This window comes from Lycorma delicatula, chromosome 2, assembly GCF_047948215.1.
Source record: "Lycorma delicatula isolate Av1 chromosome 2, ASM4794821v1, whole genome shotgun sequence".
NCBI classification, from domain to species: domain Eukaryota; kingdom Metazoa; phylum Arthropoda; class Insecta; order Hemiptera; family Fulgoridae; genus Lycorma; species Lycorma delicatula.
Window position 1 is genome coordinate 3,536,934 of NC_134456.1, and position 19,322 is coordinate 3,556,255.

Genomic DNA, 19,322 nt, shown 5'->3' on the forward strand with positions numbered 1-19,322 from the left:
GTTTGAACCAAATAGCCTACATATTAATTTTTTTCTTAAATGAGCCACATTAATTGCAGTAATTTTACAATAAGTTTGATATCTATTGCAATTAATTTATATTTAAACCTTTTTTTACATTTTATTATTTTGGCTTTACAAAAAATGTCAGCCTATTTGTAATATATAATTGGCCTTAATTTTATTTTTTTTGTTACTCATGTCATAATCTTTCAAAATCATTTTTAACTTCATGAGTTGTTTTAATTAGTTTTTTATTTATTCTTTTTAAAGTGTCATTTGCAAATTATTATATAACCTATTATACAAAACTGTACTTTCAGTTCTGTTAAGTAGACCACTGATTAAATTTTTGTTTCGGAGCTGTCTCTAGACCTAGCCCAATGCTGAATGTACACATTACACTTCCACATTGCCCTTCATAGGTCTACTATCATATTGTATTATATTGAACTGTGTTATATGCATAAAGATCATCCGAAATATAAAAGATTTGCTAGTGGGTAAGTGGAAACAGCAGCAAAATAGAAAACTTGACATCAGAAAAAATAGTTTCTCAAAAATTAATTCAGTGATGAGGGCACTAAACAAACAATGATAGTCTGACTAAGAATATCTTATCTCTGTAATGACAATAAACTAGGAAACAAGGGTTATATTATTATCAAGATATAATGTTTCATTCAGACAAGATCTGACCTAGAATAGTGAGCGATATAATATTACAAACAAAATGCACTTATAGAAAGTAACCAAAGCAAAATATCTTAAAACAGATTTCATTTCTCTCCATATTTTATGCAAGCAGCAGTCATATAAATTCTTTGAAGTAATGACATTCTGTAAGAAAACTAAAAGGCCATAGAAGAGTTGTTAAAAAAAATTATTCATTTTTCTTTAACCAATATTGGAATATTTCTCTTGTATGCTTTGTAGTATTTTTACTCTAAGTACTGAATAATTTTTATAGTGATGATCTGTAATCTATGGTTTTATAACAATAAAGAAAAAAAAAATTAATTTGTATTATACACAAGTTGTGATGTAAACAGTATTCAAAATTTCATTTAGATATCTTTATTTCTTCTTGTAATTGTTGAAATACATACTTTAGCGCTAGACTGAAATCTAACATTAAAGTTAGACGTTTAACAGTTTAAAGTAAAAACTAGTAAATAGCCTCACACAAAATTCTGATTATTTTTTTGTTTCTTTAGAAAGAAGAAAACAAAAATTGCATTTCCCGCTTTTGTTTTATTCTCCAATGATTAAATTAATCAGGATGTTCAAAGAAATGAAAAAATTCCCTTCTGCAACCTAATTACTTGAGATGATTTAATTTTTTGAACACAAATTGTAGAAATCAAATAAATAAAAATTTTACTAGAGTGAAAATTATAATAAAATTGTCTGAGGTACAATACGTTTCTTTGATTCATACCAGTGAAAATATATTGAAACAGAAACTTATATTTTCCAATGAGATGTTTTTAATAATTAATAAAAAAATAAGTTTGAAAATTCAGACAAATTCTATCTGAATTACGATACCCAATAGTTTTACAATTTAATTAAAATATACACTAAATTTGTTTATCGGCAGCAGTGAAATCTGCTGTTTCCTATGAGTTAGTTTCCTTTTTGTGATGATCTTGTGGCGTGTTAGCAGTTGATGAAAAGTTTGGTCGTATTGTTATATCTGTAGTTATTTACCTAATCGTTTTTTGCAATTAGCCAAGTAAGTACTCTGAAGTCTATTTATTAATAATTTGTTTTGGATATTTTATTACTACGAATTAGATTTTATAGTAAATATTGTTAACACATGGTTTTTGATAGGATTGCTACATAAAACAAGAGAACCAAATTTTTTTTATAATACTTAATACTCTGTAACTTTAGTGCCTAATACTTTGGCCTAATCGATTTAGTGTGCGATTGTTAATAATGTAATGTTTATTGACAGTTAAAAAACATATAGGCTATGTTACAGTTTCGTTAAATGTTAGCTGCGCTTTTCTTTGGAATCGTTGCAGCTTAATTTTTTATGCTTGTTTATAACCACAGTTATACACGTTATTGTATATATTACATGATTAACTCCTAAAATCAGAAAATATTTTCTAATGTAGAGTGGTCGACCCTGGTATTTATTTATTGTAAGGGTCACACCGATCACTTTCCATGAAAATATGGTCCTTTTACGATTAATTAACTGTGAGGTTGTAAGTGAATAGCTCATTAACTTTATGGGTTATATGAAATTAATGAGAATATTCTTATATAATATTAAGGTTCCTATTCAGCAAATATGAACTACTTGAATGGAATATCTTAGAAAATATCAGTTTTTATTTCACTTTTTTATATTGTAATTCTTAAATGTTGAATAATGTTTGTAGTGGTAGACATTAACTTGATTGTGACTAGCACTCACCATTTGAAATTTTGCTTTCTGATTTGTTTAGAAAGAAATAATATTTGTGGGCTTAGAACAATATTGTTGCTAGTCCATACAGATGAGTTTATTTGTATCCTATGTTGCTGGTATTTAGTGGGATGGAATCAGGTAGGCCACTGACATAAAAACTGCCAAATATCTTCTGCCTAAGTTTAGAAAAGAAAAGATAACAGAATAGGAACATAAATTGGCAATGTAACTTCATATTTTTTGAAGTTACATTGCCTTCAAGATATATGGTTCATAACCTGTTAGCTGTTCATGGTTGTCATTTTATTTCACAAGCAACTACATGATCAACTTTAATTTTTTCCTACTTTAATATATCATAATGGATATGCATGCACAGTATCAGGAAAGCACAGATCTAAATGTTGGGAAGCAGGTTTGAACTGCAGGTAACCCTTGAAGTCAACGTGAAAATGTTAGTCAAGTTTTGTAGCAATCACTTTTGTGGGTTCTGATAATTATTCATGTACACGTGACAGAGCATGGAACATGTGTAGTCTTTCTCTGTAGTGACTATATTTCTGTTTAAACAATAAATTTGGCAAAGTGCCCAATGAGATTATGTTGAATATTGACATCCTTGGCAATTGTTTCTAACCCCCCTTCACCACTAGAGTAACTTCTTTCCAAGAAATCCAACCTGTCTCTACAGTGGATTAGCATCTGAATAGTTCACCATAACTTACAAAACTGATTGCCAATTGTCTAGTGTATTGATAACATGGCGCTCACTTTGACATTGCACAGGTATCAGTTGTCTTAATCTGTTTTTACTACATTTAGATATTTTTTCCTGATCTTAAACATATTTACTGCAGTATATTAAAGTATGAACATAATTAAAGTTAATTAATTTCTCAGAATTACTCATTTAATTTTTGAACATATTAAAATCATTTTAATATTGGAAAGTAACTTGAAGTTGACTCAGGATATACTCAGAACAGTGCCCATTAAAAAAGAACTATGCGAGTTGAAGGTAGAAATTTAATATAGTTGCATACTTTAGCATCAAATTTTATTGAGTTTACTTCTGTATTTGACTGTAAGCTGCTATTATGATTTTTTCCACCTGTTCCACATGTGAAGCCCTAAAAATGAGACATTTTCAAAATCCTAGATTTGGTGGTCATTTTTTTTTTATGGATACTATGTAATAGTCCAATTTATTTTTTTTATAAGTACTACTAGTACCTACCCTTTTATAAGTTGAAAGGGTAAAATCAGGCCTGTTACCCTAAGCCCTTTATTATTTATTTTGGACCCAAAATTTGTAAACGTAATTTCAGTAAACATTACAAGATTTGGTTATGTATCAAAATTAATTTTGAGTATACTAAGATGAAGTTCCGTTTTTACTCCTTCCAAAAAGCCCTTTTTGACCTCTATATGATGTAAAATAAGAATGCTACAGCTTGTGGAAAAAGTTATGAAAATGGTTGTTTTTACTTATTGGAAAGTTAGAAAATTACTCAAAAAAAATTATATTTTAAAATATAAAAAAAATATTTTTTGGCCACTACAAGGTGGGTATTTGTCATATACCAAATATAATTAAAATCAAAAGTAGTGATGTACTGATCATTTGTTGAATTAAAATGGAATATCCCTGTATAAAAGTCAAATGTTTAAGGACACCCCATATATTACAAATTAAATTACTGCTTCCTGTCCTTACACTTTTGCTAAACCGTACCAACCAACGCTAGACAGCCAAATAACTCTTAAAATTGGTAGTAGTTTTTTTTTTACTCAAATTTGACTTCTCTTTGTTTTATAGAACTGATTTTATTGCGATTATAGGTACACCCAGACTAATGAATTTTGGGTTGTATATAGGCTTACAGGAAAGGTACCACCTTAGGTTTGTCTTTTTTTTAAACACTTGTGACATCTTTGTCATGGCCCTGAACAAATGTTTTTTTCAGCTCTTGCATAAAAAAAATGCTAATTTTGATCAGGTTTATAATTGGCACTTTGTTAATGTCAGACGGCACTTTATTAATGTCGGACTGTTGCACAAATTTAAAGAGGATCTGATAATCGGTAGCACTGGTAAACCAGCAGATTCCCACCGCTTCAATTTTCGGCAGTCAGCCTTATTATGTGTTTTAGGTTAATTTTTCTTAAAAATCTAAAAATAGATTGTAATTCAGTGAATACTAATGCGTAGTGGCAGATTGTTGGGATATGGAAGAGTGGCTTAAGCTATGGATAGATTGCAGAAAAACTTGGAGACATGCATGAAACAAGGCTAAAAAAATTTAAAACAATTGGTATTGTTCTTGATGCTTCCTGTAAGATAGCTTAGACTAATCCCAATAAGAACTTAGCCGTAAAATTGTAAGTATAAGTAAACAAGATTATAAAGCTAGTATACTTGTTCTTTTTGTGAAAGTTAAGGATCGTTTTCGACATAACATAGGTGCTGAAAAACCCTATGTCATCGTCTGAGAGATCCTGGGTTGATGTCTTAATGTAGCCTTGCACAAACCTCTAAGAAAAGGTGAATGAGGTGATGTTATTGAGACGTAATTGGATAAAAGAAGTCTGGCAAAGATCCATTTTTTGTTTTCACATTCAAACTATCCTAGACAGCAATTGAAGGTTAGTCTCACTCGAACCAAAAAGTTTTGCCATCCTGCATCGCACCTGGCATTCAAGCTGAAATATATGCAAATATTGAAGTAATGGTTCCTTCAGCGACTAAGGTAATGGTAGAGAATTATCTCTTCCAGCAACCCCTGTCTTTGGAATTGCTTTACAACAGACCGGTTCAACGGCAAAGATACTGAACTGCTACCGTGGCCAACATGCTCAGAAGGACCTTAATCTCATAGAGAATCTATGGAACTCTATGACAGTTGAGTTGGCCAAGAGGAAGCCCAAATCAAAGGAAGATTTGAAGCAGAATATTGCTGCATTGTGGCGCAATTTCACTGTTAATAAATGCAGGAGGCTAATCAACTTAATGCCAGATTGTGTGAAGGAGGTCTGAAGAGTCAAAGAAGGGCACACTGATTACCGACTGTAAGATGGTTCTTTTTTTTTATAAAATAATTCTACTACAAAACTCAAATTTCTTTTCTACATGGTATCCTTAAACCTTTTACAGAGACTATATTATGTAATATTTTAATATTAATACTTTCTTATTTTTTTTTTTTTAAGCATGTTGATGCCAAAAAAGAATCGAGTGGCTATCTATGAATACCTTTTTAAGGAGGGAGTCATGGTAGCAAAAAAGGATTTCCACCTACCAAAACATCCTGAACTGGAAACTATTCCAAATCTTCAAGTTATTAAAGCTATGCAAGTAAGTGTCTCTTCTCTAATGATTTTCTATATAATTTGAAATAATCCACCATCATTGAGCAAACTACAGAAAGTTCTGGATCCAAGCAATGAAAAGATAAAAATTTCTCAACTTATGAAATTAATGAAGTGGAAATTAGCAGAAAATATAATACTGAAGATTCAGTTTATAAAAGTGTATAAGCTGCAGCTGAGCTGTAGCTTTGACCTACATAACCTTATTATGATATGTTAATGAGAACTTATACTGCAGAGGTTAAATTCTTTATTTACCATTTGCCCACAGAAGGATTGTAGAGAGCCACTGACTTATACAAAAAACTGTTGATTAATGGTGTTCTTTCAGCCCCATTCAAGGTGAAGAGTGCTGGGTATAATTAGGTTAGGCAAGTTTACAGAATAGGGTGTGAAGGGAGAGGTAAATGCATTCCAATAGCCAATCCATGTAGTTTAAGACATTTTAACTTAATTTGTTTCTAGATTGACGATCAAAATATTGTGATATTATCATTTCTATCTATAAAAAACAAACAATATATAAATGAAAATCAGAAAATATTAAAAAATAAATGTAGTTAAATAATAAAAGTTATTGAGAAATTTGATGTTGCTTATTTTGCTCATTTGTTTCAAATGTCAGGTTGTAAATTACATAAATCGAATCAAAGAGATGAATTTATTGATAAATGATTTCTTGTTTTGATTTTAATAAGCGTCGTAGCTGAGAATTCAGCTTTACACAAATGTGATTGCAAGAGGAAGTAGCTTGGCTTTGTTATGTAAATTTGTATATTCATTGCAATCCAAAATTTAGTTAAATTCGTAGTTGAAAATTTATTTTTTAATGTTATGTCTAAACTCACTTCTAAGAGACGTTCTTGGAATATTTTTCAAATCGATCATGCAATGACTTTAAATGTTGATATATTACTTCATTCAGATTATCAACTATTGATGCCTTTTTGTTTAAATAAAATCATAAGAATTAAATACATCAGGATTATTATGGATGAACCATTTCCATTTCCCAGAGTAGAAATTTCAGTGTGGAAAAATTTATGTATAGTTCTTTGTCTTTATTTACTCATAGAGTAAAAAAATTTGTGTTTTTGGAATTTAAAGTAAACGCTTCACTGTAACACTAGTAGTCAATCGAAAATAAAGAATCTAATTGCAAACATAGTCTTTTCAATAAATTGAACATGCACATAGCTAAGTCAAAACAAAGGTACCAACAAAGCTGCACTCTTTAGCGCGGCGTTGTGGTATCTTCTGCTACTACACTTCATGCGTCGCGGGGTAGTTTGTTGTTGCTGCCGATTGTGCAAAGAATACAATGTATTCATAAATTTTATATTAATTTTTTTAATGTTAATTTTATTCTCGTATTTTTAAAGTTTTAATTTTTTTGTGGGCCGATGTGTTCAGGGACTGGTGTTGAGAAACATTGGACTAAACCAAATCTAAGTATAATATTTAACAGGTTTGGTGTTGTGTGAAGGATTTCCACCTTTTAAATTGTTATTATTGAAATTAACTATTGCAGTCTTAGATGTTCAGAAAGAAATATTTATATCGTGTAAATTCTTTAGTTAAATACATTATTGTGTTTGTAATTTTTGCTAATTGACAAAGTCTGTTTCAAATTAAATTTTTTGTTGGAAAAAATATAGGTGATGACAGATTTAAGAAGGTATTCATTTTAAGGGTTCTTTATTTTGTTTCCCAATTGTATTAGGTATAGACTGTGATTTTTCAAAGCATTTTTGTGATTATTAATGTTCTGAAATTTTGGTGTATTCAATAAGTTCTGTACTGTTGTTTCATTTTCAGAAACTGCTTCCAAGAGCATTTTCATTTCTGAATGGAAATGAAAATCTTAGTAGCATTTCATAATATAGTTCTATCAGTTAATATTATTTATAATATTAATAGAACAAAAATACTTTAAATCAAATTTAGAAATTTTGCATACATTTACAACTCGCAGTTACCTCTAAAATTGCATTTATTTATTATTTTTTTAATCATATGATCATTTTTTTATGTTAATAAAACTGTTGAAAGAAAAAATCAGTTTTTTTGTGATTTCAATGACATTTAATCTGGTCTAATAAAAATATTGAGTTAGAAGTATTTAACTGAGAGATTAAGATTAACTACACACACATTAAGAAACCAAGGTTGTGTGAAACAATTTTCTGAGAATTGTCAAGAAATAATAAATTATTCTTTGTAAGCCTGTTATTGTTGATCATTGACTATATCACTTACCTCATAAAGTTTGATTTAATTAATGTTAGTTGGACTGTATGTTTAATGTTTTCATTAACAAGATACTTTGGACCGTTCAGAACAAACATCTGAAATTTTTTGTATAAATTTTGTTATATGATTGTTTATGAATGTAGCATTTTATTAAAAATATTTTGTTACTGTGTGATGTCAGCTGCTATTATTTCTACATATAGTTTTATACATGTATATGCTGAAACGTTGTTGTTCGACTATTTGTGATCAACTATAATTTTGTTTGATCTCTTCAGAAAATACTATACTTTTAGACACAGCTAAAATTGAAAACATTAGCAACTGACTCATGTCAGGTCGCTTACAAACATTTGCAAGGATAAAAACCATCTCATACTAGCCTTATAGGAAATTTATGAGTGAAGTAGTTTCTTGCTGCTTTTTTTACAGAGCAGTGTATATGGATACTTATCATCCACTGAAATATGGTTATAATCAAACTTACAAGTGTTACCGGCATTATCTTATCCATGAGGAGGGGGCTATACAGATATTACCTTCAAAGTATACAATTCTGATTGGTGTACCTGTACCTCAGATGCTTGCCTCAGATTTCAGCCTTGAGAAAGAGTAAGATAGTAGCACAAAGCATTTACCACTTTCCTGCTCAATAGATTGCATATATTTCTTCAGAAGGTAGTTTTTTAATTTTTCTATTTTTTTAATTCTTATATATTGCTTGTAAACATTTTACCATTAATTTGAGAAATTATACATTAATAAATTTTTCTTGTTTTTCTAGAGTTTAAAATCTCAGGGTTATGTTAGGGAGCAATTTGCATGGAGACACTTCTACTGGTATTTAACAAATGATGGCATCAGGTATCTTCGTGATTATCTTCATTTACCTTCAGAAGTACGTAATTTTATATCCTTGTTTGTTTTGTAGATCAGGAATTTGTTTCTATTTGAATTTCTTTGTGTATTATAACTAATTGAAGTGGTTCTCATTAAAGAACTGCAAAATTTGTAGTATGAGAAACAATAGATTTTATTATAATCAATATTGATGAAGACTGTGTATGAAGAAGCTTGTAATTGGAATGATTAGAGTGCAGGGGAGACATGTGAAGAATCAGATTCAAATCGAGCATCACCCTTGTTTGACTAAATTTTTTTCATGTTCCATTATAACACTAAAATTCAGTTCATTTCTGATTACGTTTATAATTTTATTATGTAAAATACTGCAGACATGTTAATAGCTAAACTCTGTAAACCAACAAATTATTTAACTTAATTATAGAATGTTCTTTTATCAGAATTTTGTTTTGTGAACTGTGAATATTTAGGTCTACTGGTTCTGCAAAAGTAAGCAACCTATTAAATTTGTTAAAGTTACTGATTTCAAAAGTAATTATTTATATTTAAATTATCTTATTTCAACTAGCGATGTCATTAAATTTTATTTTATAATGCTTTAAATTTAACTAATTAGGCATGAAATGTATTTTATGTGTTAGAATAATTATGTAAATACAAATAAATTATTTTTAAATGAAGAATTTAAAATTAAATTTAAAAAATGCTAATAAATTTGTAAATAAATTAAACACTGTTATAAGTGAATAATAACAGTCTGTTTTGAATTATTATTATTATTGGATAATGCTTTCAGTTGCGATAGTAGCTTGCTGCTACTGCATTCTTTATTGTCTTCTATCCTTGTTGTGGGCGAACATTATCTTTCAGACAATTAATTTACTAAGTGGCAAATGCCTCTTGTTTGCATTTCAAAAGTAAGATTTATTCAATAATGCTGGAAATTGGCAACAGTTGCATTACACTGTGGACACTGCATTTAAAGGTATGTTTACTGATTTTCAGAAAGTTGCTACTATTAAATGACTACTTATCCATCAATACATTTCTTATTTCAATCTTAACTTTAATTACTGGATTTGGTTTGTAGAAATCTGTAATGGCATTTGCAGTTTGCATTTCTAAAGTCAAACTTTTGATATCAAAATTTTGTGATTATATTTAAAAAAATTAAATAATGAATATTCTTGTAAAAGAACAATTATCTCAGGTATTTTAGAAAGCATTGGCTTGAAGAATTGCTGAATTAGTAATATTTAAGAGGTATTTATATTTTAAAAAAATGGCATCTTTTCCATTAAGTGGCAGTATTTTCATTTTGTTGAGAGTGGTGTAAACAGACCTCTGTATAAGCTAGAATTGTTGCGCATTGCCGGCAACAAAACAGTGACTGGCCTGCTGGCTGCAACTCAGTAGTGCCAGATGGTTATCAAAACAATAATTTAGTATTCAATTGATTATATTGTTTATTGCTTACTTTAATTTTTGAAATTGTTAATATTAACTTTATATAAAAATAAACATACATAAAAGAAATATAACATGAGGAACCAAGAATATTATCGGTCTGTATCTTGTGTATGTAACGCTGCCCGTTCATCTGACAGAACAGTAGTCCTTGGTGTAATGTATTGTTGGATGTTTGAAAATAAAGTGTCTCTGCAGATATGTCTGGCACTGCCACGAGTTAAAAATTTCTTGCTTCTTGGCAAATTCCGCGGAACACCCATTGATGAGGCAATACTCTTCCTGTATTTCGACATTCATCAACGTATTATTTAGTAAATTGCCTTTGCGCACCTCACACATGTAACTGTTCTAATTGACGCATGTGTTATGGTTCATTTCCAGTACTTCTAGACTGAATTTGACCGAATTGTATGCTTTAATCCAGCTGTTTAATAACAGTTAATAACAGCTGTGCATAAATGTACTCATGATTTGATGAGCCATGTTCCATGTCAAAAATTGTTTAGTCTCTGGAATAGAGATTATTTGACTGAAGAGAAAAAAATAATTTCACATAATGCTATTTTGCTTGATATAGTAAATTTTACGCATGATTTCATTTCTGTACTACTTGTTATATCAAAAATAAAAATATACTAACAGTATACTTTCAGAGCATTTGTATGTACATGTCGGCCAATTTTGCATTTTTTAAAAATTTAATAACTTCCTTTGTTTGAAGTTATCAAATCAAAGAAAACCCATATTAATTTGCATAAAACAACTATGTTTTATGTCTAAAACATATTTTGGCCTGTACTGAAGAAAATAACTTAAAAACTAATAGAAAAGTTAAGTTATAAAACTTTGCAAATAGATGTTTTGATGTAAAATTACTCTTAAGTTGGTGGATTTTCTTTCTTACTCTGTTAAAAGTAAAAAATTGTACATAATTAATCATTTATTATGTAACTTGCTATATTAAATATATAGGTTAAACATGTTATAACCTATAAATTAATTATAATTAAGTAGAAAATGTGGAAGAAGAATGGGAGAATGTTAAAAAGAAAATTATTAAATCAGCAGAAGCAAACTTAGGCAAAACAAAGAGAAATGGTAGAAAAGCTTGGATTTCAGACGATATATTGCAGCTGATGGATGAACGTAGAAAATATAAGAATGCTAGTGATGAAGAAAGTAAAAGGAACTGTAGACAACTAAGAAGTACTATAAACAGGAAGTGCAAACTATCGAAAGAAGAGTGGATTAAAGAAAAGTGTTCAGAAGTGGAAAGAGAAATGAACATTGGTAAAATAGACAGAGCATACAGGAAAGTTAAGGAAAATTTTGGGGTAGATAAATTAAAATCTAATAATGTGTTAAACAAAGATGGTACACCAATATATAATACGAATGGTAAAGTCGATAGATGGGTGGAATATATTGAAGAGTTATACGGAGGAAATGAATTAGAAAATGATGTTATAGAGGAAGAAGAGGAAGTTGAGGAGGATGAAATGGGAGAAATAATACTCAGATCTGAATTTAAGAGAGCATTAAAAGATTTAAATGGCAGAAAGGCTCCGGGAATAGACGGAATACTAGAATTACTGCGCAGTGCAGGTGAGGAAGCGATTGATAGATCACACAAACTGGTGTGTAATATTTATGAAAAAGGGGAAGTTCTGTCAGACTTGAAAAAAATGTTAGTCATGATACCAAAGAAAGCAGGAGCAGATGTGAAGAATACAGAACAATTAGCTTAACTAGCCATGCATCAAAAATCTTAACTAGAATTCTGTACAGAAGAATTGAGAGGGGAGTGGAAGAAGTGTTAGAAGAAGATCGATTTGGTTTCAGGAAAAGTACAAGGACAACGGAAGCAATTTTAGTGCTCAGATTAATAGTAGAAGGAAGATTAAAGAAAAATAAACCAACATACTTGGCATTTATAGACCTAGAAAAGACATTCGATAATATAGACTGGAATAAAATATTCAGCATTTTTAAAAAATTAGGATTCAAATACAGAGATAGAAGAACAATTGCTAATATTTACAGGAACCAAACAACAACAGTAATAATTGAAGAACATAAGAAAGGGAGTCAGACAAGGATGTTCCCAATACCGTTACTTTTTAGTGTTTACATAGAACTAGCAGAGTTAATGATGTTAAAGAATAATTTAGATCCAGAGTAACAGTACAAGGTGAAAAGATAAAGATGCTACAAGTTGCTGATGATGTAGTAATTCTAGCTGAGAGGAAAAAGGAATTAGAAGCAACAATGAACGGCATGGATGAAATTCTACACAAGAACTACTTCGTGAAAATAAACAAGAACGAAATGAAAGTAATGAAATGTACTAGAAATAACGAAGATGGACCATTGAATGTAAAAATAGGAAGAGAAAAGATTATGGAAGTAGAATTACTAAAGATGTACGAAGCAGAAGCAATATAAAATGCTGAAACAAGCCTTCAGTCAGAAATATAATTTGTTTACATAAAAAATTAATTTAAACATCAGGAAAAGATTTTTGAAAGTATATGTTTAGAGCGTAGCTTTATATGGAAGTGAAACTTGGACTATCAGAGTACCTGAGAAATGATTAGAAGCTTTTGAAATGTGGTGCTATAGGAGAACGTTAAAAATAAGTTGGGTAGATAATGTGACAAATGGGGTATTGCGGCAAATAGATGAAGAAAAGCATTTGGAAAAATATAATGAAAAGAAGAGACAGACTTATAGGCTGCATATTAAGGCATCCTGGAATAGTCGTTTTAATATTGGAGGGACTGGTAGAAAGAAAAAATTGAGCAGGCAGGCAACGTTTGGAATACGTAAAACAAATTGTTAGGGATGTAGGGGTATACCAAAATGAAAGGATTAGCACTTGGAAATCTTGGAGAGCTGCATCAAACCAGTCAAATGACTGAAGACCAAAAAATAACCTATAAATTACAAAATTAAACATGTTATAATTTTGTGGCATAATAGCTTTTTCCTACCTGGGTTTGGTGATATCTGAACACAGGCTATCACAAATGCCTACAAGTGTCAAATTGACCAGGCATATTATTTCAGTTATTTTGGGACACTGATAGAATGTTTTGGTAATTTTTATTTTACAAGATTAGTCTAATTCAGGTAATTTATGTTAATTGATTATGACAGAACTTTAAATTTGAATTACGACAGTTAAAGTTGTCATGGTTCTTTGACATCATATAATGTTAAATACCAGCGTTAATTCTTTACTTCTTTTCAGATTGTACCAGCTACATTAAAAAGACAGCCAAGATCAGAAACAACTCGCCCAAGACCAACAGCCCCACGTAGCGAAGGTTCACGGCCAGCTGAGGATCGTGCTGCTTACAGAAGAGCTCCAGGAACAACTGGACCGGATAAGAAGGCTGATGTTGGTGCTGGAATAGGAGAAATGGAATTTGTAGGTATTGTTTTATCAATAAATAGTATCACAATTTGCAGAAAAAAAGGATTTTTTTTATTTGCTAATGTGTTGAGCTTATAAATTTTTTTGTGGGTGAACAAAAAAATTATTTCATTAGATTTAACATGAAAAAAATAATTGTTTTGCCAAGAAAAAATATGTAGCACATAAAATAAGATTTTATAAGCAATTTCTATAATCCTACATGTAGAAGTTCTTGCTACCCATCTGACCTTCACAGTGTATTAAGTGATCTATTCTAATTATGGATCATTTAAATAAAAGTTCACATAACCAAAATCTGAATAGCTGAAAATATTTTCAAGTATAATCATCTTTAATAATTATCATTAATTATAATTTCATTGAATTTACAATACTTATACATATTTCAAGTTTCAAAATGATACTATTTATCAACATTAATTACCTTAAAGAATTTTTAGCTCCAGAATTGTGCTCATTCTTTGAACTGCAAGAATTTTTTTTGTTAATTAAAGACTGTAAAATAAAACTCTCAATAGCTCAGTTAAATTAAGAAAACAAACTCATTACGTTTGTGTACAAACTGACATAGAGGATATAAGTCTAAAGGGTTATATTACCAGCTACTTTTGTGGGAAGTCCAAGATATATAGGATGTCTCATAAAGAAACAATGTTTCAGGACATGTTCTATTTATGAAAATAATAAAAATAGTTCATACAAACATAAGGTGTGGAAATACTTTGTTTTTGATTTATGGCTAGCAAAAGATTTCGCCCGAATTTCTGTTCTAATAAAAAGAAGCCCTGGTGTAATTTTTGGGACCCAAATTAAGCAGTGAAGTTGAAGCCCTGGTGTAATTTTTGGGACCCAAATTAAGCAGTGAAGTTGGTGATTTCTTATGTAATTTGAGCTGGGAAATAAGATAAAACAGGTCCCAGAACTGTAACTCCAGTAATTTTTAAATGATGTAAACACAACATTTGGTGTCATTAGGTTTGTAGTACATTTCATTGCCCCCTCATCCATGAGGGGCTAACCATTAGCTGCTTACAAGTAATATTCCTCTTCACAAACTTACAAATCCTACCTTCAAAGATTTTCTGCGAAAATATTTCTTGAATCAAAATATACCAGATGAATCAACATTGCATAAAAATTACATACCAACAATCTCCTACATGTTCTAGAAGAAATATGCATTGAACTTAAGGATAGCATTATTTGGATTTAAGCTGACGAAACTACCGACAGTTGTGGCCGTTACATTGTGTATTTAATTGTTGGTGCATTAAAAGTAGAGCCTTCTTCCTATTTGGTGGCATGCAAAGATCTTGAAAATATAAACCATTTTACAATCGCTAGATTTGTAAATGAGTGTATTAAAAAAATATTTCCTTATCTTCTGCAGATGAAAGAGTGTTTATATTTCTCTCAGATGCTGCTCCGTATATGATCAACGCAGCCAAAGGCCTACAAGTATTTCATCTCGATTTGATTTATGTGACGTTGCTTTGCTTACAGAGTACATAGACTTGCTGAAGAAGTATGATCCACATTTGAGAATGTAAAGTGATTTCACCTACAAAGAAAGTGTTTCTTAAGGCAACTGCTCGCAATAAGGCCTCTAAAGGAAAATGCCAACTGTGCCTTTACCTCCTAAACCCCAGTGGTAACTCGGTGGGAAACTTTGATTGAAGATGTATTATTTTACAGTAAACATTTTGAGGGCATCAAAGTTGTAGTAAACAACTTCAATAGTGCAGAGGCTATGGCAGTTTTCAGTCCAAGGAAGCATTTAACGATTCTAGTATAAAAAAAAACATATCTGTGATTAGCACTCATTCTTCCCACAGGTTCTCTGGGAAGAATGAGTGCTAATCACAGCTATATTTTTATAAGCTTGAAACTCAAGGTTTGCGTTGACTGAATCTATTCAGTTAATGAATAAAATCCGCCAAATGAATTTCATATTGCCAAAGGTATTCCTGTGTAAACTTAAAGAAAAATTTTAAAACATTTTGAACGATAATCCAGCCTTTGAACCTTTGTGTCAAATTGATAGTTTTATTAATGGGACGGGTGAACCTTTGCCAGAAACAATAAATGCTAACACAGAACCCAGATTCAAGTACTGCCCAGTTACCTCATTGGATCTGGAACGATCCTTTTCCACTCATAAAAATATTTTAAAAGATTGAAGGCACAATCTTACTACCGAATATTTGGAACAGTACCTGGTTGTTTATGTTTACAAAAGTAACAAAATGTTAAATGATTGTTAATTATCAAATTTATCGATACATTATTACTTACTAATTGTATGCTGATTTTGACATTTTTCATGCATATTTACGTGCATATTTCAAGCTTTTTATGTTGCATATAATCCAGTCTTTACTGATAAGATAAATTCAGTTTTATTTACTGATTAGACACTTTTATGAAAAACTGAGTCTTCAATTCTAAAAATAGTCATTTATGGAGTGAAAACAATTCACGTACTGTGGAAACTAGTTTCCAACCATAGATTTCACATTAATGTTTGGTGTGGCATCATTTGACATAACGCTGGGACCATTGATTTTCAATGAAAACTTTATGGGAGATGCATGTGTTCCTTTTTTGAAAAATAATTTTTTGGCTCTTTGAGAATGTACCTTTATAAATTAGATTGCAAATGATTTCCCATCATGATGGTGCAACGCCACATTTTTTTTAGTAGCTAGAAATCACTTTAACACTAATTAAAACTGGATTGGATGTGGTGGACCAATAAATTGACCACCATAATCTCCTGACTTAACGCCACAAGATTATTTCATTTGGGGCCATATGAAAACTATAGTATATCAACAAAAAGTTAATAATAAAGAAGAGTTGCTCATTAACATACAAAATGCTATTGAATTTATAAGAAAAGGTCCTGAGATAATACGGGAAACCACCTGTAATATTTTACATAAGGTAGAGTGTTGTGTACATTGTGAAGGAGAGAATTTTTATTAATTAAGTTTTTATTTATTTTTCTATTTACCCAAGAGTTACAGTAGGGTTCTTTTTAATAGAAGAGTTGAAATCTGTGCGATATCTTTCACTAGCCATAACTTGAAAACAAAGTGTTTCTAGACCTACATTTATATGAACTTTTTTCATTATTTGCACTAGTAAAAAACATTTTCTGGAATTTTCTCCATTTCTTCATGGAGAAATATATATGTGAAAAATGCACGATGCTGTTCGTAATATTCCAAAATATGGCTGGCCTGACCTTGGTATTACATTTACATGTATCTCTGATTGCATAGAGAAACCAAAAGCTAATTGAAAAATTACTGCCTGATTTAACCTTGATAAAGTAGCATGCATTTTTAATTTTAAACTAAAAAAAGTTATTAGAACTCTTTAATTGAAGAAGATTTTTGGTTAAAATGTCATATGTACACCGTGGAATGGCTAAAAAGGCGATTCCATCTTTTAGTGTGGTTAGACACTAACATTCAACCAGAAAAATAGATTTGTTAATTAGTTAAGAAATACCTAATCCACAATCAGTTCCTCTGCTGCACAATCCTTTGCTGATGTAGTCAAGCATATGGTACATGGTACGATGTTTGTCTAAAATCCCCTTGCTTAGTAGTTACTTCCTAAAATAAATCATTTCTGATAAAAATAGTTATCCAATTTATTGCAGATCTGAAAAAAATATGGCCTTTTGAATAAATTTATTAAAAAATCATTAAACTACAGTCATAGTGGATTAATGGATTATTCCTTAATTTAATGGATTGTTCTGTAGTGTGTCCTCCATGTACTGATGCTTGCATTAATGTTGAGTATTGTTCATTAGTCAAAGCCACTAAATATATCTGCAAATATATGAATAAGGGCTCTGATCAGAATATCTTTTGGTTTTGAATAAAATCTCTGAAATGTTAACTTTATAAACTGGTAGACAAAACCACAGCAGAAGCTTTGTTCTGACATTCTTGTAATGTATCCTGCAATGATACACATTTACCTGCCCATCTTGAAAATGGAGAAAACTAGTTTTAATATAGAAAATGTTAAAGAAAAAGTACATAAACCTCATGAAATGCCTAATAAAGAATTTTTTGACTTTTGTTGTGAAAATCCTTTTTTGAGAAGACTTAAAGAAAAGACTACTTGAAATGAGATTCCCTCATGTTTTACATGGAATAGTAAATAATAGACCAGAAGGAGAGAAGTTTCTGTAAACAGTTCTCCAAGCATAAGAAATGATTATATTGTAGTGCTAGTTTTTTTTTTATAGTTCCTTCTAACAACTCTGAATATTTTTATTTCCAAATGTTATTGCATAATGTGGAGGGAGCAATATTTTTCAATTATAAAACAGTAGTAAATGTTAATATAAAAATTATCCTAGTAGGTTGTGGTGCCCTAGGATGATTGCCTCATAGTCAGCAGTTTGTAGATCCCTGGGCCTATCAAAATTCTTTTTGTCATTATCCTATTAAACTGCAAAATTTCAACCAAGGAAAAATGTATGGGACGTAATAAAGATGTGAGGACCATCAAAGAAAATAAATGTAACTATCTCCCAGATGCAGATTAATAAGTAACATTGAGGCAAATACAAAGTAAAATTAAAACTTTATGTCAAATTAATCAGTGTTCAATTTTGATTTGTCTTCAGTTATTAAAAACATTAAAATCAAATATAAAGAATTTCTCTATCTCTAATACTGTAAGATGTTGCACAAAGTGTAGAAATAATTAAAAATATAAATATATTATATTGCATGAGCCACTTTTAACCAGGGAACAGTATTAAATATACTTAACTACATTTCTTTTAACTATTAACTGAAATGATAATTTATTTTCTTTTTAAATACACAGAAGACAAGGGGTATAATTTTTTTTTAACTAACAAACTCCTCAGAAAATTGAAAAAAAAGTTGTATTAACAATGGCATCATCTGAGTAGTGGCTATTTAATTGCAAGGAGGAAGGCTTGTCCACTCTGTTTAAATGCCATTAAAATTCCCCAAATTTCAAATGTTCCCTAGTAGTGCAAGATGAATGTAAAATTGCCTATGTAAATTCTTTTTTAACCATAAAAGTTCTTGATCATATTTACAGAATATGGGCAACCAGAATCAAATAATAGGAGGAATAACCACAATATTATGTGGAGATTGAGACAAACTTAAAAGCTTGAGTAGATTTAGAAGTGATGTTTTTGTTACAAATTTATGTGACATGTAACACAGTAGATCCACCTAGCCATATATTGATTACTCTACTGAATCTGGCTACTTTATTATATTCTTTTTTTTTTTGTAAAATATATATTCACTATTTTTTTTCTTTCTTTTTCAGAGAGCTGGTTACAGCCGTGGTCGTGGTGGTCCTCCACCTCAATAATTATTTGTATTTTTATTATTGCTATTAAAAATAATTCTGAAAATTTATTCTTTATTTTAATTTATTTAGACAAACCATTCTCTGAGCCAATTAATTTGCAAT

General features: G+C 30.2%; 1 protein-coding gene across 1 annotated transcript; it reads left to right on the plus strand.

The window, feature by feature from the left end:
• The first annotated feature begins 1,586 nt into the window (after positions 1–1,586).
• LOC142320428 (small ribosomal subunit protein eS10-like) lies at positions 1,587–19,267 on the plus strand. The gene is made up of 5 exons (XM_075358178.1): positions 1,587–1,738; positions 5,642–5,786; positions 8,838–8,951; positions 13,641–13,820; positions 19,176–19,267. Exons 2-5 carry the CDS (start codon positions 5,643–5,645, stop codon positions 19,218–19,220), a joined length of 483 nt encoding a protein of 160 aa, XP_075214293.1. The 5' UTR covers positions 1,587–1,738; position 5,642; the 3' UTR covers positions 19,221–19,267.
• The last annotated feature ends 55 nt before the right edge of the window (positions 19,268–19,322 follow it).

Excerpts from the sequence above, each read along its gene's own strand:
- LOC142320428 (XM_075358178.1), top strand. The coding sequence starts at position 5,643 with ATGTTGATGCCAAAAAAGAATCGAGTGGCTATCTATGAATACCTTTTT. Across the intron at positions 5,787-8,837 it reads AAGTTATTAAAGCTATGCAA|AGTTTAAAATCTCAGGGTTA; the intron begins GTAAGTGTCTCT and ends TTGTTTTTCTAG. Across the intron at positions 13,821-19,175 it reads GAATAGGAGAAATGGAATTT|AGAGCTGGTTACAGCCGTGG; the intron begins GTAGGTATTGTT and ends TTTCTTTTTCAG.